This window comes from Vidua chalybeata, chromosome 11 (assembly GCF_026979565.1).
Source record: "Vidua chalybeata isolate OUT-0048 chromosome 11, bVidCha1 merged haplotype, whole genome shotgun sequence".
Lineage (NCBI taxonomy): Eukaryota > Metazoa > Chordata > Aves > Passeriformes > Viduidae > Vidua > Vidua chalybeata.
In genome coordinates, this window is record NC_071540.1 from 13,545,208 (window position 1) to 13,570,467 (window position 25,260).

General features: G+C 40.5%; 1 protein-coding gene across 1 annotated transcript in view; it reads left to right on the forward strand.

Annotated features, from left to right (window-relative positions):
- Positions 1–25,260, forward strand: part of GLG1 (golgi glycoprotein 1) — an 83,082-nt gene that overhangs the window by 21,900 nt on the left and 35,922 nt on the right. Inside the window, exons 2-4 of the mRNA XM_053953079.1 lie at positions 16,304–16,336; positions 19,035–19,121; positions 22,610–22,825. Of these exons, the coding sequence (XP_053809054.1) occupies positions 16,304–16,336; positions 19,035–19,121; positions 22,610–22,825 (336 nt within the window). The remainder of the gene's footprint in view (positions 1–16,303; positions 16,337–19,034; positions 19,122–22,609; positions 22,826–25,260) is intronic.

Below are 25,260 nucleotides of genomic sequence, written 5' to 3' on the forward strand. Positions count from 1 at the left end.
GATCAGTGAAAGAGAGACCACTGGAAAGCATGAGAGAAAAAGATCTGTTTCAATTATTCTTTATCTTCCCAATTTTGTGTTGCAAGAACAAGTGGAGCAGCTTGATTTTCTGTCAGCAGTTGTCTTCTTGTGCAGTAGCAATTGGTTACTTGAGGAAGTAGGACCATAGTTTCTGCAACAGGGTGGCATTGCTTGTACTCAGAGAAGCAGTTTGCAAGTTGCAATGAGCTGAATCCTCAGATATCTTAAATTACTTGCAAATGTGTGAATCTGTGGGAAACTACAATATCCAGGCTTGTGGTAACAAGCCTGGGAGCTTAGTCAGAGCAGAACAGCCTTTCTGGCAGTGGTTTAAGTTGGATTTGGTGTAGGGGCTCCTTTGTGGTTGTTGCATGTTTCTGACAACTTGGTGGTTGCCTGCAAAATGTTGGGTTTGCAAATCTTGTGCCCTAAAATGTAATGACAAATGTAACCGATGAGGAACAAACCAGCTTTTTGGCCACACAGTACATTTAGCACAGAAAGGTATGTGCAGTACAGTGAAGACTTCAAAATAAGTCCTGAAACACATTAATCCACAATTCATTCTCATTTCTCATCCAGTTTGCCTGAAGAATTGGCAGTCACTTTGGCACACTGGGCCTTGTTTTTAATTTATAAAATTTACTCTGTTTAGAGTCAGACAAGCTGTTCTGTCAGCCTGTAAGTGTAACTTCCTCTCAGGTTTGTGATCTTTGGTTTCTTAGAGTCAGAGCTGCTCCCAGCATTTGAGATGGGTAATAAAGAGATTTTTCTTGCTAAATTCTAGTCTGCTTTCAGGTTGAGCTGGGCCTGGGGATTGTTTCTGAGGGAGCGGGTCGATGGTGGCTCAGGCTGATCCAAGTTAATACTGCACTTGCCCTGTGTCATCCTTTCCCCCAGCAGCACTGACCCTGGAGGCTGTTGTGTGTGAATTCATCTCAGTGGAAAGCAGGAAACCAGCAGAAAACTCCTTACAGAAGTTTGTAAGGAGAGGCAAGGAGAGTGGTTTGAGGATTTTTTTTTGATCCTCCCTCACCAACTGCTGCATGTTATAATTCACCAACTATTAATTTGTTTCCTGAGTTCTGACAGACTTCACTTAAGTATGTGTAAAGCACCAGAGACCTTTTGCTTTGTAGCACAGGTGCAGTGGAAAGCTCTGTATCACTGGGCAGGGTTAGATGGACATTTAATAGTATTGCATCTCTGTGGATTGTGAACCTTCTTTTGCTGCTTGCCAAATGTGGGTGACATTTGGGTGGGATGTCAGTGCCTCAGCAGCTTGAGAGGTGTGAAGATGATGGGCTTGTCAAGTGCTCTGCTTAGCAGTTGTATCACCTGAGTTGTCTAATACTCTTGAGTGTTTTATTTTGAATTTGTTTTGAGGTTTGTCTGGGGAAAAAAATAATTTCTCGTGCATAAAAAGATTAATGAAAGTTATTTCACCATATTCTCTTCTTGACCTCAGTGTTTAGGCTGGTTTGGTAATTTTCTAGATTATCCATTATAAAAATATCCTTGTTAATCTGGTTGCCTCAGGTAATCTGGTAGATGCTATGTGATTGTCAGAAATGTGAACCCGAATCTCCTAAATTCAATTTTGCAGGCTTCAGGAAGCCTGAAAATGTTACTTTTGAATGCCTGGATTGTGATTAAATGAAAATTGTCTGATCATGGCAGTTCTTAATTTGCTCTAAGGCTTTTCTGTCCTTGCTTCTTGTTTTGGAGGGCAAAGAGGATGGAGGTAATGTATTGCTATGTGCTGTAGTCTGGGCAAAGAGCACTGAACCACATGTGTTGATGCCAAGCCTGGCACTCACCATGAGCTACATATTTAAAAATGTAGCTGATAAAAATGCATACAAAGGAAAAGAAAAATCTTTAAATGACCTTTACAAGCCCAGACTATTCTATGATTCTATGATCTTGCTCTCACTATGTGAGTCATCTCTCTTCCTTATTGTGCCATCTGAGTTCAAAGGGAGTTTGTAGAAGATTTTGTGTGATAACTTTCTAATTATCGGTAGATTGGAAAACCCCTAAGGGTTGTCTCTGAATGCTGAATAGGTGCTGGAGAAGATGTTGCTCTTCAATTCCTTCTCCATCTGCTCTTGATTTTTTTAGATGCCTCAAACTCTTGTTGTGTCGCAATGGGATTCTTACCCAAGTGATTCCATTGGAGTGTGGAATGCTCACTTTTAGTATATATTTTGCTAAGACTTAATTTTCACTAAAAACAAAAAAGTAAAATCATAAGTGTCTCCTAAGAGGTAGTAGCTGTTCTTGTTGTGACAGGTATTCTTTCTTCATACAGATTTATAAGGCATGCTCCTACTTCTTGATGACATTTGGAAATATCTGACTTCTTCCTGAAGGAGACCTGTTTGATAAATGTTGTACCTCTGGTGTTTAGGGGTTTATCTCTCCTTAAAAACTGCCTTGGAAGAATTGTATGTCCATCCTCTACTCTGTATAGTGTGATAATCCTAAAATGCAGAGATTAATTGATAATCCGATGGGTACATTTTAAAGTTTTGTTTTGCTTTTTCATGAAGATTGACAAGGTTTTTCAGGCATCAGATTTGATTCTCACCCTGAACAAGAGCTCCTCAAGGCTATTTAGAGATGTCTCAGGAGACCAGAGCAGGTGGTTTTGGTCGCAATGTTGGCCTTTGCTTACAGCATTCAGATCTCACCTTGCTCTGAAAGCTGTGCTATCCCAACAAGTTTTTCTTATCGTGCAGATAGGAATCTGCATGCAAGGGATTTGAAGGCTCACATGGGGTGGAAAACTGCTTACTTGAGGGTACTGCTGTCACCTCTTCCCCTGAATGTCCCCAGAAGTATGCCACTGCCTTTTTGTGGATATGCAAACCACATCAGCTACGTGTGCCACTTGGATAACAGATCAAATTCTTGAAGTCCCATTCTCAAGCATTATCTGTTCGGGAAGCATCTTTATTCTGCTTATTGGTTAGGACAAAATAATTTTCCTGCATTACAAGGTTCTTCAGTGAGGATTGTCTCAGCTTTACCACCAGCATACTGGAACTAATCCTGAGAACTCTGTATTGCCTGTTGGGCATTTCTGTGCCTTTAGAGATGAGAGATTTGCAGCTGTGTTTATTTCTTCAGCTACCACCAGGCCTCAGAAGTTGTGTACCTTGCTTGGGTGTGTATCTTCAAGTAGTTTAATAGCATGTGACTATTGAAACCAAGACCATTGACCAGAGACTAAAATGAAGTGCTTTGAGTGCTATTAAGTGTTAATTGTTGCTGACTGAATAGTTAAACTTTGAAGTTCCCTTTTTATACAGAATAGAAAATTCTGTTATAGCAAGAAGACAGCCTGAGTACTCATCTGCAGCCCTTCCAGCCTGCCCCAGATTTTAGGTCTTTATTCCTGAGCAATATAATTGATTTATTGTTTGTCAGGAATAATGGTGAGAAAGAATAACCAGCTGTTTCTAGAACAGTTGAATTGTTGATTTAATTCCTTTGTTTTGACAGGTGAGAATTGTTCAGCAGTGATGTTGGTGGTGGTCCTGTGCGGAGCGTTGTGCCTTGTGTTGGTACAGAGCTGTGGCAGTGATGAGCTTATTGCTGTTCTCCCCTCTGCCTCTCTCCCCCATTATTTTCTTTCTGTCGTTATTAGCAGAAAAGCTGTAGGTGTGCTCAGTCTTTTTAATTGCAGCTTGTCTTTATTCATAGCTTTTTAAGTAGGAGTTATGGAAACAGTAATTGGGAGGATTTGCAGGCAGGTGTCTGGCTCTCCTGTATCCCAGTAAGACATTTTTCTGCTAACGTTGCTTTCCAGAAAGCTCTTCAAGCTCACTTCTAAAATCCAGCATCAAATGTGGCTTTTTTTTTTTTTTTTTTTTTTTTTTTTTTGAAGTTGCTCATCTGTGCAAAGCTAGTCAGCTATAATTTCTTTGGCTTGAGGGGAACTGATACTGACCTGGCTGCTTACCATGGTATCATTTTAAATGCCTTGAATTACCATTACAGTTCAGAATTTTCAAGCAAAGTACTTGGTTTTATGGCTCTATCTAACTATTGAGCTGAGCAATTCCAGCTGAAAAGCCCTAGTGCTTTTTGGAAAGGAGCTCTCAAAACCACAAAATACATTTAAAGCCAAGCTTCTATGGCAGAGTAGACCAGTACCTATGGAGAAGTGTGCTGCAGCTCGGTGCTCTGGGCTTCTTCTGGGAACAAGGTTAACAACTTAAACATGTATCTAACTTTGTGAGGAACTGCAAAGCTTTAAATAAGAAGATTTATGTACAATTTTCTTTATTTTTATCCTTTATTCCATGTAGTGAACTGAAGAGAGGTACTTGGTTTGGTCTTGTAACAGGGCTTTTGTTTGCATATTCTAAAGGCAAGCAGCATTTTTATTTGGTAGTTTGTTACTAATCACATGGAAACCGTGCTGTAGCACTGGCGGTAAAGACTTATTCATGTTCATTTTTCTGTTGAACAAAATCAAAGCAATTTTATTTAGGGTTTGCTTTTCTTCTAGTTATATAAAGAAAATATTATTATTTATCCAGGTGAAAAGTTCTGCAGCTGTGTACAGCACCATGCTGGTCCTGTGCTTTTGAGGAAATTATACCCAAGCAAAGGTGGGAAAAAATACATTTAGTTGGCATTTCAAAAGTAGTCTCTTGAAATGACTCGTGGGTTGCATCTGCCTTTCCCCTGTATTCCATACACAGATTCCTAAATAGCTGAAGTGCACCGTGTGCTAGGAATCAGGCCTGCCAGTGGGTTGATGACTCATTTCCTTATTGGTGCAGATGTGTATAGTAAATGTTTCTGGATAACTCTTTTCATATGAAATGTGTCTCCCCTGTGGGAAATGAACACACAGCAATGGCTTTCATTAGGTGTGCACAAAAACTTCATCCTGAAGAAAAGCTCAAATTGCTTTTATGGTGAAGGAAAGGTTATCTTGGAGCAGTGGTTGAATCTTGGAAACTGCTGTGTGATCCCACTTGAGGGTGTTGTGTTTTTGTTTTTTTTTTTGGTTTTTTTTTGGTTTTTTTTTTGTTTTTTGTTTTTTGTTTTGTTTTTTTTTTTAATCTTGCTTCTCTATCCATCTTCAAAACTGAAGTTTCAGTTTTGCTTCTTCAAAGCTGCTTTATACCAGCACAATTCTTTAGGTAAATGCTGTAAGCATTTACTTAAGTTTCAATAAGACTCTTTTTGAGTGGCATGTTCTACCTTTTGGCCAAGAAGTAATGAAGCACTACTATATTTTTCACATCAGTAAAGGCATTAGCACAGCAGGTTTGCTGAAAATTGTTTTAGATAAAATCTAGGCGTGTGTTGCTGAAGTATAGCAGAAATGGGGTAGTAAAGTTAAATAAAGTGCATTAGCCTTGTGGCACTGCTGGAGTCTCCGAGAAGAAAAATGGCATTTCTGGTTTGGTGCTGGTGCTGAAGTCTGTGACTGAGCACTGCACCTGGCAGGCCTGCTGTGAGTCACTGAGCCTGGCTGCCTTCACTCGCCAAGACATTTATAACTTGGTCTAATGTTGTGATGTATAATCTGTCTGAATGCAGAATGCCTAATGATGTTGTGAATCAGCTGGTTTCATCTTGTCTTTCTGGTCTTGTCATAGCTCTTGCAAAAGGAGAACCAGACACTAGGGAAATCAATTTACCACAACAATTTGTGTGGCTCCCAGGCAGATTGATTTAAATAAGCAAGAAGCTTAAATTTGAATAATTTCAGTCTTACTTGAACACTCCAGTAATCTTTCTAGAGCTTTCTAGTTTGGTGATACTATTTTGCAGCTAATCTTAGCTTTTATTGCTAAGCTTGGTATGTTTCCTGACTAAATTGATATGATCTGTAATTATTTAAATGCTTGCATGTTAATGTTTCTATCTTTTTTTAATAATGTTTTAAAATGACAAGCTATTATCTACTGAATTACTTCTCCGTGTGTTAAGCTGCTTTTGGATAGAAGTGGGAAACTTAATTAAAATGCTGAAGATGAGTATTGTTAAAGTAGAATTAAAAGTATTCAAATACTGGATCAGATCAGTTGTTTTACATGGAAAAATGCTTAATACATCAGTCTAGCTTTCCTGGTCATTGTGACCTTTGAGACTTGAGAACAAAGAAATTTTTTTTAAAATTTCTTAATTATTAGAAAAAATTGCTCTCTTTTCTCATTTCCTCAAATTCAGGCTGTTCAGAGCCTCATCTTCAAGGCATTGTTGTGAATGCAGTTATAATTGAGAATCTATTTTGTCTGTACCTGTGGAAAGGGCTCATTTGTCAGAAGCTGGGAATGAGCTCACGGAGCAGGAGAAGGGTTGCCCTGGAAGTGTGTTAGCAGGTTCCCAAGTGGTGTATTTATGGCTTCAAGAGCAGAAGTACCCTCTGTGAGTCCCTTGTCTCAGAGCAGTCCTCCAGTATCTTCATGAATTTTCAGTTTGGTACACCTTGCCCAGTCTAGTGGATTGATGGTACCATCCTTCAGATGGACTTGGTGGTTGTTTTGGTTCTCCAGTGCAAGGAGAAAGGACTCAAATTCGGGTTGCTTGTGCTTCCTTGAATTTCTCCTGTTTCTTGGTCAGAGGCAGGTGCTAGGTACCTCTCTATGACTAAGGCTTCAGTTGGCTTGTCCTCACCAGTGTTTTTTTGCCTGATCCAGAATACATGTATCTAAAATTCATTTTACTGAGGCCAGTGGCAGAAATGTAACTAGAGCTGTTAAATTGTGGGTACAACAGGATGGACACTCTGCCTGACTGCCTTAAAGAGAGTTTCAGGAGTGCTTTCTAATTTTATTTATAAAGGATGGTAGATTGTAAAATTGATGGTAGGTTGATTTCAGCTATTATATGGGAAATGCAGCTCAGTCAGTATTGCCTTCTGAAGTGCAGGGTAGCATAGGGAGCAGGGTTTATTTTGGATGTGCATCTCATGGGCAGCCTTTCCTGTATGGGAGAAACTTCAAGTGGAAGCGGGGCATTGTGCTCTTTCTAGGACTCCTTAAAAATAGCCTTCAGATCTTTCCTGCTGAGTTCAGTGGGCGATGGTGAGAATCCAGCAAAACAGATCTCATGGGGGAAGCTCATCCAAGGTTGGAGAACTGGACTGCCAAGGCAATGTCCTAATTCTCTGTTGCAGAGTGATGTTGCTCGCAAGCTGCTGTTGTGGGCTTTGCTGTGGACCTTAATATTTGTTAGCCCTTTGTGCTTATTTGCTTATTCCCACTGTGTACAAGTGCAGTGTTGTTCCTTAAGTGAATTTATCTTGGCCTCTCTAGTTTAATGGACTGCTTTCTTTTGAATAACCAGAAAGTTTTTGACTGAGAAATTGCTTTGGAAGAATTGGAGAATGAATAACGTAGCAAGTCAGGCTTTTTTCTGGCATGAGGTGGTCTCTTAAAGTATTTTAAAATCCTGGCTTCTGGCCATTATTAGTGGTGTCAAGTCAAGAGCTTGTGTGTTTTTTGACTTGACATGGCTCTTCTCAGCTCCAATGTTATGTTTGTCATAATGAACTTACATTGAGACGTGTCCTATCAGTGTTTTCATTGCTGTCACCATAGCCTTGGGGAGCCTCAAGTTGCCCTTGGATTCTCTCGGCAGCTGTGCAATACCGACAGCTTTTCCAGTGAGCTTGTGAATGTTATAATAAAGAAAGGATGGGTTCAGCTGAGGAAGGGTGGTGGCTGGCCCTGGTCATTGAGCATTTGTCAGATTTTTTTTTGTGTTTGAATGTGATCAAATTGACACATACAGGGGATGATAAAGTCAGTGATTGTAGTTAGCGCTTAAGTGAGAGAAGAACTGAAACAGTTTATTTTAACAGCAGGGAGTTTCCCTACTCGAGACCCTTGTTCTTCACTTGCTTCTCACTGCAGCGAAGAAGTGAGTGATGTGCTGGGCTCCTGCAGAACTTCTGAAGAAAATTCCAGTGTAATATTTCAAATCCAGCTGTTAGGAGTGTCTGCACTGGCTGTACTCAGGGTGCTCCTGCTTTTGAGGGAGACTTCCCCATTGCATTTCATCTCACAGGCAGGGTCCAGGAGACTTTGTACTTTCAGGAAATCTCTTGCAGTGTAATAGCACTGGAAAGCTGGTATGTGGGGTCCCTTGTAAATCCTGTCCCTCTTGTTGGCATTAGCAGATGACAAAACTGATATTGAATACTGCATGGGAATTCTGGGTGGCATACACCATGCAGAAGATTAAAATAATCCTGTTCTTGTGACAGCCAATGACTAGTGCTGGGTATTGTGTAAGAAGCTCTACAGGCCTGTTCATCCATGTGTAATGTAATATCCATCATGTTTTGGAAGTAGTGATGTTAAATATAATTGTTCCTCTCACCATTGTCCTGAAGGAAGAAGGGAAGACTTCAAAATAAAATTGTTCTTCTTGTGGTTTGTGGTTAAGGCTGAAGTGTCTTCTCTGAGGTATTTGATTTTTATTGCCTCTAAACAGAATAGCTGGCAGGAGTTAAAAATAGCAAAGTCTGCTTCCCACCTGTTTGGATGCTCGTCTTAATTTAGTTTGGAGGTGGAATGCATGAATGTAAATCGTTAGGATTAAAGCAGTGCTGCTCATGCCTCTGAGCACGGGCAGGAGATGCTTATTGCGCCTTGGTGAGGATGGGCACCTGATTGATGTGACACATGTGCCTTGCTGGAAGAGGGGGAGGAAAATGCTCCTGGGGAGGGACCCTTGGGAGCACTGTATGGCTTTCAGCGTGGAAAATTGGAGTCATGAGCCCGCGTGTTGAATAACAAAGACAAATATGAATATTGGCTGGTAGAGTGTTTAGAGCATTGTTCACTCTGCTGAATGAAGCAATAGCCCTTGGCAGGGGAGCCTGGTACTGGTTAGAGGTGCTCTCCAGCAATGATGGTGTAATGGAGCTGCCGGCAAGGGGGGATGGCAGCGCTTCTTGGCTTTGCTCTGCAGCACAGCACTCCCTCCACTGGGTTGTGGGAGTGAGGTGATGAGTAAGCAGTGTTTGCTCTGAAACCTGCACTTCTCTGCTTTGGTACATGGAGCTTTTGGTGTGCACTGTTTTCTTAGCTCCTGTACAAAGCTAATTTACAAAGGATTTCTCTGGTTCCAGGCCATGTGCAGCCAAAACATGATTCTCTGAAGAACAAAGCATGGTTAGAACACCATTTTCATCTTAGGAGATGGGGCTTTACCACTCCATGTACAACAGCCTTCTATTTTGTGTTAAACTGAATATTGCTTGTGAACTCTTAGTGGCTTTTTGGAAGCTTTAAGCTCAACTTGGGGTACTATAGGCTATATACTGTCAAAAGGTGTGGAATCTCTGTATTGAGAATAAGTCATAGAATTTGACTTAAAAATATAATGAATGCATTTGATAAGAGCTCTTCATAGCTGTTGCACTGGAATTATTTTTTGAAACCTCCATTTCTTTCTTGGCTCGTTTGTCCTCTGCATCACCAGCGGATGCTGTGCAGTACTGCCAATGCTCATGCTATTGATTTTGCCTCTTTACTAGAATACTCTAAAGTTTATCTGGGATGTTTCTGGTTGGGGTTAAGGCAGAATGCCATCCAAAAAGGTAGTTTGAAAGTAAAGTTGTCTCAGCATAGCCTGTGGACCTGGTTGATGCTGCAGGTGGAGATTCCACTGTGCGTTCCCAGTAAACTCAGTGGTGCTGGGAGGACTCTTCCATAATCCCATTTGTACTAACCTGGCAGAAAACTCTAAAATGACAGTTTTCTGTTGATTTGCTGAGTCTTGGATAGTGTGATGAGCTCGAGTCAACTACAAGGAAGAGGAAGACAGCAGTTTCCCTGTCATCTTGGTTGGTGGGATAACAGCTCTCCTTCCCTTCTCCTTTTATCCTCTCTTGTGACTCTACCAGCATCCTTGCATGCCTTTTGGTCTCTGGAGTTTTTTGCTGGCACTGTGAGAGAGCTTTCCAGGAGCAAATCCTGAAACCTCCTGGCAGGATCTGCAGCTCAGTGTCAGTGCTATGCTTCGCAGCAAAGCTCTGTTGTGGAGGAGTGGGAAACATTATATCTGGTAGCAGTGCTGCCAAACTTAGGTGGTAAACCCGTAATTTCAAGGTCTGTCTTGTTCCACAACTCATTGGGACTGCCTGGAAAGCCTTTGAGAGGAGAAAGAGAGGGGACTAAGAGAAGAAGAACCAACATCTGGGGCAAATTTACTTTGATGGTGCTGACTGTTGGAATATGCTCTGATGTGTGGATCTGTGTTGAAAGGAGAAAGGCCGAGAGGGCTTAGGGGCTTTGGAGTCCCCTGTGCAGGGAGGCAGAAGCAGCAGGCACAAGAATAGCTCGTGTGAGAAGGCTGTGGCACTTGCAGCACGGAGCAGCTGTGCAGCCTCTGAGCACCCACCCTACAGCTTTGCAGGTGTAGGAGGAGCCAGCTCAGAGAAAGTGATTCGCTGGTAAGAGCCAGCAAAGATACTTACCTGGTCAGGCAAATGGAATCTATGTTTCCTTAAAATTGCACCTTGGTCTGTGGTCTCTTCTGATGCACTAGAATTAAAGCTTGAACATTTTCTGTGCTTTTCCTTCCTCCATGGTATTCGGCCATGGAGGGGTCTCTGCTGTGCAGGAAAGGTACACAGCCTGCTGAGGACCTTAATATCAAATGTGAAACAAGCTAAACCACTTTTGACTTCCTATCAAAGCTACAACAGAAAGAGTAGGACTTGCTGAGCTTTCTTGGTGTTTGAAGCAGATACTGAACAATGGATCCTCAAAGTATCAGGGGACAAGGCCTGCTTCATCTTTGTCTTCTTTTTACATGGCTGCTGAGCCAGAAGGACACACAAGTTGTGCTGGAGTTTTTTGATGTTGCTTTGTGCTATCTTTTCTGAATAAGCATACATACCTTAATAGTGTCATACCCCTAGAGGATATAAAATGTCAGCAAAGGTGGAAAAGTTTGTGCAATGTAGAACTCAGTTAAAACAGTTTAAAAAGTAGCAGAATATGATGTCTGGAGTGATTTGCCACTTGTGCTGTGTGTCTGTGCACACACAGATGACTAAAGAAATTGCTGCTGGTCCTGATAGTTGGATTTTTATGCACAAAGTTCTACGTATGTTTTGGAGGTGGTTTTGGTGTTTGTGTATAACTTGGGCTAATACATTTGCATAAACTAGGAACACCTAACCAATGTGGACATAATTATTTGGGTAAATGATTTGTTGCAGACTTTAGCTCTGTTTGTAACTGGGAAAAATTATTTATATGAAACAAGCCAAGTATATGGAAGCTAGGAGCTTACAACTTTGGTGCATGGTATAGCCACAGTTACCATGCTTTAAAGTGGCTCTTTTCAAAGCATGGATGGTAAATATAAAATGCTTTTGCTGACATGACAACCCAGGGTTTGTTTTTAGTACTAAGAGTTCACTGGCATTAGAGAGTATTTCAAGCTTGGCTTAACAAGTTTAACTTTCATTGCTCACTAAATGTGTAATTAAGTTACAAGATCTTCTCATCTGTTTTGAACCTAAATTATCATTGGTTTTAACTTTCCTGTCACACATGACTTTTTCAGGATTGCAGGATGTGTGAAAAATGGTTTACTGTAGCCATATGCTTCTTGGCTCAGAACTCCAGGATGTTTCACTAGGAAAAGCATGGGTGGTTGTGTGATGTGTGGTTTTTCTTTTTTCCTTTTCTTTTCTTTGTGTTGATTCTTGCCTAGACTACTCTATCTCCTCATGTTTCCAGAAATTCTTCTGCAGAATATTTTCTAGTGGTTGCATTGGAAAGGGATCAGGTTTGCAGGAAGGTGGCTCCACCAGATGTCTCCTTGATCCCTGCCTTGCATCTGGCCTGTGCTGTTTCCAGGTGTCCAGCAAATCTACCTAGCTTGATACCTGAAGACTGAATCACTTTATTGTGAGTTTGCTGTCCTGGCTGGCTGTGTTTGGTGCGAAGAGATGGCTGTTATCTGTGGGAAGGACACAGCTAAGAAGCCAATTGTCCCTTTATCAGCTCCCTGGCCTCCTCCTTAGATGCTTCTAGGTCAGCAGGCCTACTCTACCATTTCTCTAGAGATCCTGGTGATAAATGTGTTTGTTTAGATCAAAGTGAAAAACCAAAACATGAGCTGCCTGTACTGTGTGTCTGTGTGCACCATCCTCTGTAGTATAGACTGTGTGACAGTGCAGTGAACTGGGGACCACCAGCAGTCTGGCTGGACTTCTGTCTACCCTCTCTTTCATAGGAATGTAGCTGCTTTCATTAACATCTTTATCTAATTGACTTGTTTGAGGTATTTGCAATCTTCCTGAATTTAGGAAGAGAACATCTACTGGGTTCTTCCCATCCATAAGCCAATTGCTTTTTTATTTTGCTGTTTTGATCCATGCTGGTTCTCGATGGCTTTTGCCTGAGCAGGTCTGAAGTCTGTTGTCTTCAATGTCTGAAGATTATCCATAGTTAATATTTGACATATGTCTGGTTCTTGCTTTTCAACAAGTTCACTGGTATTCTTGCCTTAAAAGAATATTGGAAATGTCTGCCATCATCCTCATAAGAATAGTGGAAATATCTGCTGTTATCCCATCTGCTGCTCTTAGGAGGGATTAAATTCTGGGAATTGGGCAGTTGACTTCACACTCTTTCATTTGCATGACTTTTGCAAGGAAGCAAAGGAATCTTAATGCTTGAGATCTAAAATAATTCCTGCAGTTTTCCCAAGACCTTGACTTTCACAGAACTGTAGAACAGTTTGGGTTGGAAGGGACCTTAAAGATCATCTCATTCCAATCTCCTGTCATGGGAAGGGACACCTTCTACTAGACCAGGTTGCTCCAAGCATCATCCAACCTGGGCTTGAGCACTTCCAGGGACAGGTCATCCTCAGGTTCTTTGGGCAACCAGCCTCACCATTCTCCTCCACATCAGCTGATCAGGATACTTAGTTTGCTTCTCAAAATCCCATGGTGCGAATTATTTTTCCTTAGGATGTGATGCAGTAAGACCAAATCAAGTGTATTTTGTATACTCAGCTGGAAAGGGCTCTGACTGTCACTGAGGGAGTGGCTGTAACTGCACCCCAGGCGGTGTGCTGTGCACTGGATGGTGATGCATGATGCTGGTTCAGTCACCATTTCCTGTTCCTTTGGCTCCCAGCATGATGATGGTCCATTTCTGCTGCTAAAGCACCAACACCTGGTGGCCCTTTGGGCCTGCGTAATGGTGGTGGGCTGCTCACCTTGCTGTATAGTTTTGACCCAGTTTTATACTGCTTCCAAAGCAGAGAGATTTCGAGAGGAATGGATGACTGTCATGGTTTTCTTCAGTGAGTCGAGATCTGGTGGATTGGAAAAGTCACTTTTAAACACAACGGTGTTGATGACTTCAGTTTGGTGGTGACAGGACTTCACAGAAACCTTTGAATTTTTCTGTGGAGTTCATAACACTAATGCAATGTGACTTGTGGCTGTTGTTTGTGGCTGTATGGAAGACAATGCCTTTTCTGTTCAGGATTTCTTATATGTGGTATTTATTCTAAACTCTACTTTCCCAGGGAGGTAGGAAGTGGTGTTCGTACTCTGGAATGTGAGTGTTAGTGTGTGACGGAGTTTGGAGAACTTCTTAGAGAACTGTAAAGGGAGGCAATATATTCCCACTGAAGCTGCTAAACAGCAAAAGCTTCTGTGAGCCCAGAGGCACACACATTTTCTGTAAAGGCTGTTTTTAATCCTTCAGTTTGGAGATGTACAAGGAGTCCTTATCTCTTGCTAATCAGTGGAATGTCCTTGCCATCAGCTTTCTCTCCTAAAACGCCTTGACTAGCATGTGGTGCTGGTCTAGGCTGCTCTCTTCCTTTCCCTTGCCCTGAGGGTCTTCTGAGCATCTGTGTTCCACAAGCTCACCATGTGGGACTGACACATGGTGACAGTGCAGCTTTTCTTGCTCTTCAACTTCCCTTAGTGGTAATTTGAAACTTACTTTTTTTCGTGACTCTAGCTGCATATAGTTCTGAAACTGCTTGTTTGGAAGGTTTCTTGGGTGCATGTAGTGGACAGAGGGCCACAGGCAGAATGTGTGTGTGTTGCACTGGGGATATTCTTCTTCCCCTTCTTCGAACTCAGCCCTTCAGTTTATCAGACAGAAACTGAAAGGATTGTTTTTCTCGTGTTGCTTCACTGAAATAGGAAAAATACAACATTGCATGGACCCACCTCTCCAACACTTCCACTGGTAAGAAGGATCACAGCTCTTAGCTAGCAGGGGGTCATCTTGTTCCACACTGAAAGGATTATTGGCTAGATAATACACTTTGCATATTTAAGTACTGAGCTGTGAATGAATGCAGTACTAAAGCTTAGTTAAGGTCCCAGTTAAGTTCTATTACTCTTCTCAGAAGAATAAGGCTAGATTTTGTTTCACAGAGCTGAGTTTTGCTACAGAGCCCAGGAAAGTCTGGTATTTCAATGTGTAACATTTTATTGTTGTCTATTTCAAGAAAAGCTTGTTTAAACTTCTCAAGTCAGTGAGAACTGGTATCTTATCTTTTTGAGCTCATCTTTCCAGAAAAAACCCTGAGCTTTAATCTTTGGTGGATCTGAAGCAAAGGTTACCAGGTTGGAGGGTGCAAAAATAATTGAAGTGACCCTGAAGAGTTTTGTGGGAGTGCTCTCTGACCCTTACAAATTCTCCTGCCTGCAAATGTGTTAGGTAGTCCTGTCCTCTATAGCAGAATTCCAGCGTTAGACTATATATTTTTATAAAGAAACTATCCTTGACTAAAAGACTGAGACAACAGTTTCAGTGGGGGGCATTCTGCCTCCTAGCTTTTGAAAGTAGTCTAAAACCTTCATCTCTTGCTGAAGGATGTGGGATGAGTGCAGAAAATTAAAGAAAGTACACTTCTTAAGTCACAATAGTGTTGGTCTTAGAGGCTGCTGCAAAATAAAGCAATTTGTATGGCATTTTAGTTTTCAGTTGAAAGAATCAGTTCTGCAGTCTGAGGATAACTAGCAGACATCTGCTAGTCTTTTTAAAAAATTGATATCCAAATTTTCAAATTTATAATTACTTTGGGAGATACAGTTTTAGATCATGTCAGTCTGACCAAACTGCAATTAATTACTGTAATCCTTCAGGTACTATTTTTTATGTTCAAAGTGGAGAGGTGATTTCTGCCACTTACTGCTAAAAAAAATAAAAGTGCTTTAGTTAATAATGGCTGTAATTAAGAGCTTGGAAGCGTTTTTCAGGCTTGCTTTTTTCCTCATAAACTTGTGTTCATGTTCCACAAAGCACCAATGGTACAAGTGTTGGTGTAGCAGATCTTGCAGTAGCAAATGTTGCACTGGAAAGCTCTGCTTGCTTCCAAAACTGCTGAAATGCTGGTTCTCTTGTGTCAGATCCCTGAGGTCTAACATCGTAGTGTCAGTGATGTGTTTAACCGTAGAGAGGTTTTGTGTCTTGGGCTCTTAAAGCGTGTCTGGCATCTTAAGTATCAGTAGAAGCAAAAACTTTGAGTCAGGGTTGACTTTCCTGTAGGTGTGACGGCCAGGTGATTTTGTCCTGCCTTTGTGCTGTTCTGCTGTGGAGAAGAGATAGGAGTTTGTATGATTAACTTTTTTCAAGGAACTCTTCATTGTGAGAGCTACTCAGGCTGAAAGGAGAATGGGATGGTTTGCACTCAGAGTTCTTTCCAAAGGAACTCCCCGGGAGACTATAGTGAATATTTTGAAATGATGTATGAATATTGGATGTCACCAGTTTCTCACAGTTGAAAGTATGAAGCTTGGGGCTGCTTTGAACCAACCCTTTTATGTACAACTGAAAGAAAAGATGTTACTTCTCAAATGGGGAATATGAACATTTCATTCTGGGGGAGGGGAGCGAGTCCTACCATTCTCCTTCAGTTGTATGCATCAAACTAATTTTTCTTTAAAATTCTGCTCCTATTTCTTTGTTTTCCCACAGGTGCTTTTTTGCCTTCTTAGTTTGGACAATTGTGGCAGATGCCAGTGCATTCATTATGTTTTTGCAGTGTCTACATAAGTGCTGCTACTCTTGTGCTTTTGTTCTGTTAAAACACCATAGTGTCTAAGGTACCTGTTCATTTTTTGGTAATTAGGTATCATCACTCTTGTGTTTCAGATTCTAAAATTTCCTGTCAATTGTGTCAAGTTGTTTATTACAGTGGAAAAGAGTTGACAGTATTTTAGTTTCAAAAGTTTAGACTCTTCTCTGTTAAATGCATGACATTGGTAGTAAACTGACACTCCTTTTCTTTCTCCTTTCAGCCAGATAATGAAATCTCTTCAGACTGCAATCATGTAAGTATTACTTTGTTTATTCACTCTCTAGCTATGGCATTTGCACCTCCTATCCCTTGTGAACCTGAGGTATTTTGCATAGTTTGGTGCTTGCAAAGGCTATTAATCAAGAGACATTTGGGTTTCTGTACTGGCCTTTGGAGGAAGAACACAAGGTGACTTCTTTAACCCAGTGTAACCACATTGGTCTTAATGGAGACTTCAGAGTGGAACATTTTTAAGAACTTTATAAACTGTACTTCTGTATCAGGAGAGGATAGCAGACGTCTTTCCTGTTTTATAATTGGGGGGTGGTTCCCGTGAGTTACTGGGAGCAATGTGATGTGTTCCTTCTGGGAAAGATGTGAGCAGTACTGAATTTAAACTCTTAATTTCAGCTGTTGACACCTTTGTATTACTTTCACAGCTGCTAAATTCTTAGACTCGTTTGGAAAATGCTGTGGGGGTGTGATATTTAGAGGCAGTTTGAGACACTTGGCTGGTTTTAGAACAGATTTCCTCTCAGCACTGTGTTTAACAGTGAGCAAACTATTAGCCAGTTTTTGGGCTGTCAAGCTGACTCTTCAAATCCCAAGACTCTCAAAAAAAAAGATAAAATTCATTGCTGAGGTTGGTATTAGGTTTCTTTTGGTTTTTCTCATTTCTATTCTGTCAGCGTACACCATATCAAGATCCATAATTGCTTGGTTAGCCCTGAACACAGACAGACAAGTGCATGCCTCAGTGACAGTCTTGATTTTTGGATGCTTGAGAAGCTGTATTTTGTTTTATTATTGGAAGATATATTCCAGGGATGAAGCCTGGTCATGCTGCACAACCAGTAATTTCCAACTGTGTTTATAAATTAACCTTTAGCACTGCCTGACTTGGTTGGCAGCTGTAATTCTCTGTTGTGCAGGGCTGGATCAGATGAAGGGCACAACATGTTTCTGTTTAAGTCTTTTTGAAAAAGAGAAAACTCCAGTAATTAAAATGTATCTGCCTGATATTTAAATGTGCCAGCAAAAATTACCTGAATAAAGAAGAAACTGAGAATTTTAGAAGTCGAAGCTGGATCTTTCTTCTGCTGGATTAAGTGTTGGCATCTCTGCTTCAAATTTTGGGTGGATGTGGATTATGGAAGCCATTCGCAAATAAGAACTGTGGGCTAAGTCTCATTTTCCCAGGCAAAAATTGAAGGGAGATGATAAAAAAACTAGAGCACAGAGAGATTGTCTCTTGTCCAAATGTTTTCTTTGCCTCTCCCTGCAGTACAATTGCTGGAAAATACTGCCTACTGCTAAAATCAGGAGTTTTAAGCTGCAAGTTTAACCTTCTTTCTGTTAGGGGGAAGGTTCATTTGGAGAGCATCTCATTTTGAGACTCTCCAAAGAGTGAGATTACAAATGCAGAGATGTATTCTCATCTTGTGTCCTCATTCTTTAACTTCCAGTTCTGTCTGGGAGAGACCTGCAGCACTCTTTGCAAGGACAGGTTCCCCATTCATTCACTTTTACCTACTAAACCTTATGTTTACAATTTACTCCATCTGTAACACCCTAGTTTACCATCACCTCCTTTTTTAACTTTTCACAGCTCCAAAACCATAAGAGGTGTGGAAGGTGGTGCAGTTATGCTGATTCTGATTTTGGTTCTCTCTCTGTGCTTCCACCCTCCTGGAGTGGGTGAGAAACTTGTGTAGGGCATGTGATTGTTTTCCCAGTGTTTTGTGTACAATTGAAATGTCAAAGTAAAAGTTTGACCAAATTTTATCTTTTTGATATTGATTTGTCACGAAGGCAGAGTTTTTAAAATGAATTTTTACAACTTCTTAATCTTTTAAGTTAATGAAAAATGTTAAAATGTAACTTAAGTTCCTGGAAAAACAGATGAGCTAATAGGGCAATCAGGCAACACTTGAGTTATTAATTTGTTGAGGTTTCATGACCCTACCCTGTATTTTTACTTTATGGTGCCTCAGGAGGACATCTGGGATGTGTGTATGTATCTACAGGGTGTGACTTGCCCAAGACTGATTCTTCCACAATGATCCTGTGCATTGAGGCTCCTTCATGAGCTCATTGCTGGCTCCTGGAAGAACAGTCATCCTTTCAGAGGCATTTTTGCAGTCTAAGTTCTAATGTATTGTTTTGCTTAGCAAGAGTGAACCTCCTGTAGATGTGAAATATATCTGCATCTGAAAAGTTGTCTGGTCTCAGCCCTCACAGAAGGATCAAGCTGCGTTGTCTCTGCCTTTTTTTGCTAGGTTTTTATAAGGTTTTCAGCATGATATCTGCTCATATTGAGTATTTCATTTGTTCAGTTCACTTGCATCAGACAGGCACACCATGGCACACAGAGATGTGGTGGGCTAAAGGTGTTGCTAAGTATGCAGCAGGTAGGAAGTTTAAACCTTTCATTGTTTCATTTATCCTCTCAGTTATGAAATATTCTTCATTTGTTATCTTTGTTTTTAATGAATCAGCTCATGACCTTGCAGAGATTTCTGACAGCCTGAATTTGTTCAGTATGAGAAAATTGTTGCAGAAATGAAGGGACAAAGGTGTTGTCAAGGAGACTTATTATTGGTCATTTCACTGTAGAAGCATGATGATAGAGATTGGGTATAAATGATGTTTCATTGTTTTCTGAAGCAAAATATTTGTTATTCTTCATGGAAAACTCTTAAATTCCCTTTCTACAAATGCTTTCTCTATAGCTCTTGTGGAACTACAAGCTGAACCTGACTACAGATCCAAAGTTTGAATCCGTGGCCAGAGAAGTCTGCAAGTCCACTATTGCTGAGGTAAGCCAGGAGGAAGGCATGGCTGCTCTTGTGGCACTGAGGCTTTTCTGTTTCTTTGTGAATTAATAGCTAATTTGCTAATTAATAGCAAATTAATGTGTGAATAATGATTTGGGAAAGCTCTAGTATCATATACCAAATTTGTACCTGCAATTAATTCAGTCTCCTTGCTGAAGAAGCCAGGTACCTTAGTGGTACCAGGCAAAGGGATGGGAGAAAGAAATGTTGAACTAGCAACCCACCTGCTCCTACCAGACCTTTTGTCAGAAATCGGTTGTGAATTGGATTTGTCCCCTCTTTATCATGTGTTTGACATTTATAAGTGTGTTGTTGGAGCAGGGCTTCTGCTGAATTTAACATAAGGCTGGTTTTGGACTGTGTCTTGCTAGCAGAAGGGGTAAGCACACAGACATCAAATGGTAATCAACTTGAGGGTTTTTTTCAAGTTTTAAAGGGTAATTAATCCAAGGAGACCATATTAGGAACTTCTTTTTAGGTTGCGCTAGGAGTTAGTGCTCTGTGTCTCAGGCATCCACTCACCTCAGTACAGCTTCAAAGGTGACTTGATCAATCATTTCTTTCTTTGTGTTCATGCCTGAGCTATTGAGGCTGTGTGTTTATGCAGGAGCTAGCTGAGCTGAGGTCTCCATCCCTGTTTGTGGTGGTTTTCAGCTAGACTTCAGGGAAGCAGTGGAAGCAAGGAAGCAGTGGAAGCTTCAGGGAAGCTCTGCAGCTGTACAGGCTTCAGCTGACTTAATTCAGTCACTAAGCCATGCTCTCAAAAACATGGTTTGCATATCCACCAATATAATGTGACCTAGCCATAAACTTGCCTTTAAAAAAAACATTTAGTCTGCTCTAGTGTAAGTTGTTTAGTGTAAGGAGAGCTCAAAAAAAAACTTATTAGAAGAAGGCTACAAGATCAAACAGTGGAGGACAGCTTGCATCAAAGGATTGTGTTGTAGTTGGAGTTTGGTACCTCCCAAGAGCAAACACTGCCAAATCTGTTGAATCCCACTTTTTTTTGATCATAGAAAGGATCATGTTTTTCTGGTTTATGTCATATGGCTGCTGCAGAATTTTTACAACCAAGGCATTCTTGAAAATGCTCTTTTAATAGTCTGTTTAATTACCATTTTTATACAGTGGCAGTCTGGCATTGCTGTGAATGATGCCCTGTAAATCTGGGATATTGCATTTAAAAGCAGTGGGAAGAGTATACATAATTTCAGAATTTTGCCATTTGGTGCATGGTTTTTAGTTAAAAAAAGGTTAGATAAGGAACAATAATCTCGTGTTTGATCTTCTGGTGTTTAATACTAAGGCAGATGCATAAACCATTCCTCTAATATTTTTTAAAGGTACTTCTACAAAACTCTTTAAAACAGATATGTAGTGGGCATATGCTCCTCCCATACAATATTAACCTGTTCATATTTTCCTTAAATTGCCACTAACAGGTATAGGTACCTTTTTGGATGAATTTGCTCTGTTTAAAGTATTGCTTTGCACTAAGAACAAAATACAACTCGAAGAGCAATTCCTAGAAAAAGTCATTTGGGAAATGGTGACTGACCCAGCTGGGTATGGGTATGTTCTGAAAAATGCACCTTCAATTTTATCAGCTAAATACAGTTTTAAATTCCAATTTATCTTCTTCTCAGCTGTTGTGGCTTTTATAAGTTCTGGCAAGAGCTTTAACCTATAATTATAGTTGGCTACCAGATAACAGTAGTTGCTTCAGAAGTAGCCTGGCATTAACATGTTCACTTGGTCTTTTCTGCAGTTCAGTGGCTCAGGCCATGGAGCTCTGGAGCTGTTTCCAAAGCCAGGCTCTTCCAAAAACAGCATGTTGCTGTTGTGTGCTGGTTTGGCTCACGGTACTTGAGCTGAAGCAGGGCCAAACCAAAGATGCAGCTTTCTCAGAGAGCACTTGCTCAACTCCATCCTGTTCACCCTGCAAGGACCCTATGTGTTTTCACTTTAAAATGTATTTTACACCTTATCTGTAACAATTACATTGGTTTTAGTAACTGTTTTTCTAGTAGCTATTTAGATTAAATATAAACTGTTTCACCAGCCCATCTGCCTTCAAATAATGATGTTTAAAATGTTGAATGTTTTATTTGTCACACAGAAAGTAATGGCCTCATAAGCTGAGACAGGGATCTGTTTTATTCATCTAGTCTGGCCTGTGTGAGTCTGTCATAGGTTGCCCTGAGTTATTCTTATTTGAATTAGAATATATCTTCCTAGAGACAGCTCTCCATTTTTTAAAATTTCCAATATAAATATTCCAACTTGGTATTTGAGAACTGATAAAATGGTTTCCTGCCTGTTCCCTTGGCACTGCCCTTGCTTGTTATCTGAAACTGCCAGAATTATTGATTGCCATAGATCTTCCTTGAGATTGATGAGCCCTTCAGTATTTTTACAGGGACAAATCTTTGATGCAATCAAGTCAGCCCATGTATCTATTCCTTGCAAACCTGTCAGCACTGAACTTTAGTGTCTGCCTGCCAGGGATTCTTTCTGCAGCATTATGACTGCAGTTTTCAACACACTCCCGAGCAGGGGCCACCAGAACTGGGCAAGTATTTCAGCAGGGGCTTGCCAGGGTTAAAGAGTTGTGTAGTCTCATTGCTCCTTGGAGTGAGGCATTGCACTGCTCCTATCAAATGATTCTTCCAGGGACCATCCTTAACTGATAAGTAACCATGTTTTCCCCTTCTTTTGGAAAGACACTGTCAAAGCTGCCTGCATCTTTTACTTCCAGAGGTGGTGGGTTTGGCCTGTCTGCTTCCCTGAGCATTGCAGGCTGTGATTTATGCTGGGGACCTGTCTGTTCTTGTACGCTGCTTTTCCAATCTCCTCACAGCTTTCAGCTTTGGTTAGCTGTGATTTTTACTTTTTTTAGACCACTGAGTAAAATGGTTTTAGTACCAACAATCAGTTCATGCAAGAGCCTCATAGAAAAGAATTTGATGAGAATTTTCCTTTATAGTATTTTTCATCTCCTAGCAAGTTATAAACAGTTCCATAAATAGTGTTGACTTTTGAATAAGTCTCACTTCTGGCCAAAATCTTATATTGTACGAGGTCAGGTGGCTAATGGGGGTCTAAGTATGATTTAGAGATGTTGTAATATGCTCAGTTTTCTAAATAAAGGTTTGTCAAACTAGCATTTTTCCTACAAATCTACTTGATTGCAGGGGTTCAGTGTAATTATAAAAGATGATTATTGAGCAATAGAATTTATAATCCTCAAGGTCGCTGTGTTTGCTTTTTTTGGATGCTGGCACACATGAGATTTCTCATTTCTGAAATATTTTCAATTATTCTGACTTACTGGAAATCAAACTAAAGCCTAGAGGGTTTCTTTGCTAGCAGATTTTGAAGCTACAGATTCAAGTTTCTTTGAGGATTTTCTTATAAGGTTAAATTCATAAGCTGCAACCACTGTAATTTTTCTTTTTTTTTTTTAACAGATAAAGGAGTGTGCAGATGAACCAGTTGGTAAAGGGTTCTTGGTGTCATGTTTGGTGGATCACAGAGGCAACATCACTGAGTACCAGTGCCATCAGTACATCACTAAAATGACAGCCATTATCTTCAGTGATTATCGGTTGATCTGTGGCTTCATGGATGACTGCAAAGCTGACATCAATCTCCTGAAGTGTGGCAGCATTCGACCTGGAGAAAAGGTATCTGGAGAACATGTAGATTGCCAATAGACTCATAAAAGTCATTCACTTCAGGAAACTGATGTGGAGGCTCTGCAATAGTGTTACTGTTGTACTTGCAGCTGAGAAAATACATGGTATATCTCATCTGTCTGAAAAGGGTGGTGTCTTGATTGTTTGCAGTTCCTTTTTAATAAATGTGCATTCATTCCTCTATGAGGAACTGCTATGCAGAGACTTTCATTTGTCTTTCCACACTCCACTACAGGTGATCTGGTAGGTAGTTGTCTCTTTGATGAGGCCCTCTAGAGCTTGACTCACTATACTGAATCCAAATAATAAATTTAAGCAGACCTATTGCTTGGCTTATTTCATAGTCTGGTTGGGTCTGACACAAAGGTTATCAAGGTGATGATGCCTGTGCTATATAACCCTTTCTGCTTTCTCAGGCTGTAGTTGATTGACTGGATCAACAGCTTTTATCTGTTTGCTTCTCCTTTCCTCTGCCCCTACAAAATCAGTTGAAGGGCACAGGGTGTGTGGTGTCACATTTTAGTAGTACACACTTATCAGTACTGTCCTGGTCTTACTAAATCAGTGCTTTTTTGCCTATGAGACTTAAGCAGAGGTTGATGCAAAGAACAGTTTATACTGACTAGATGTGAGATTATTTTCAAGGGACTGTCTTTCCCTGTCTACTTCAGCATAGCTAATGCAGGCAGCACATGTGTAGTGCTGCAGGAATGAGTGACTTTTTCTATGATAAGTTTTTATGTTTAGGGATAAAGTTAAAATTAGCCTATCAACTTTATACAGTGCTTTAAAAATTATAGCTTTAATGCTTATAACAATTAGTCTTATAAATGAGCTATTAATGAAGCGGTTTGCAATAAGAGACACATTTTTTGGTTACACAAAGAAGCTTTCCTAGTTGTTTGAGATATTTGCAGTTAGTGTGTTAAATTTAAGTTCGAGTGTATTCCAGAAGACTTAGCTGAGCCACAGAAAGCACAAAAATAAGGACTCATTTCTGGAAACAAGAACAAAAACAACCACAGAAGCACAGAACTTGGGTGTGCTATAGGTTCAGACTGGTAACAACTGAGTAACTTGCTTTCTCCATAAAATAATACTGGGCTGAAAGACCTCATGAAATGAGAATGAGAGATTGCTTTTAGCAATCATTATACAACTAGAAGTGTAACATGAATCCTGCGTGTCAGGTCTGCATATTACCTGTGGCTTCACCAAATTTAAATAAATTAAAATACTTATGGTAGCACTGAAGGGATACAGCAGAGGGGATTTTGTAAGCACAAACCTAATCTCAAATGGTGGGAGTGAAGCCAGTGTGGGCAAGCCTGTGTGGGTAACTGTGTACAACTCACCGCACTGGTCGGTTCAGACGGGTAAAGGGGGAGGATGGCCAGGGTGGCTGAGGTCACAAGGCACCAGAAGAAGGGAAACTTTGTATCACCAAGTTACTGTGGGCTAGCAAAGTGATCATTAACCAAACTTCTATGGGTTTTACTAGGGCTCATGCATATTCCTCTCTCTTGGTACCCAACCCAGAATATTGTGCCTTGGTTTGAAAAAGCGTTGCAGCCTGTCATATATCTTTTGTTATGCTGTCATCCTTGGCACTTGGAGCAATTGAAGTACTCTATACTGCTATGGAAACAGCTATAAATGGCTATGCAAGCATGTCTTTTGTTGGTGTTCTGTTCTATCCCTTTGCTGCTTCAGAGAAATCTAATTTGCTTCCATCAGATGCTGGTTAAGGTTTTATTTCCATGCTGTAGCTTCTGAGAGTTACCTGTAGAGAAGCAGTCATTGCCCTTTTGTATGACTGAAGGTAACTGAATTTAATAAATAGGACCTGGACACTTGAGGAGGAGGATGGGGGAAGAGATTCTCTCTCTTTTTTTATGGAGATAAGCACAGCTAGACCATGAACTCCATCTACATCAGGCAGCTAGGTGATTACTGTATGATAGCTTCACCAGAGTACCTGGGATAAACTGGCATTTTTAACTGTGAAAGGCACTTAGGTTGATAATGTGGAATTACCTTGCCCTTGAAGCTTCTCTGCTATCTAACCATCTTCTTTTTCTATATTTCCTTTTTTTGTTTAGACTTGCTTGATACTTCCTAATTGAATTCTGTTCTTACTGAGTTTGTTGCTTCTGATGTGTTGGTTTCTGTGCTTTCTTTTCACACATTTCTAGTTGGGTTTCCGCTCTGTAAGAGCAATAAAGTTCAGTTAAGAAGTCTTGATCTGACCCTAGACTTCATTTTGCTATATGTAACAGAAAGCCTGTAGATGTATAATTTGAAAGCATTAAGTTTTCTAACGTGCCTGTGTTGGGGGGGAGGAGGGTATGGCTTCATCTTTTCCCAGCTAGTGGAGAAACATTTAATGGTAGTTTCAGTCACCTCTCCATTTGGCTGTTGTG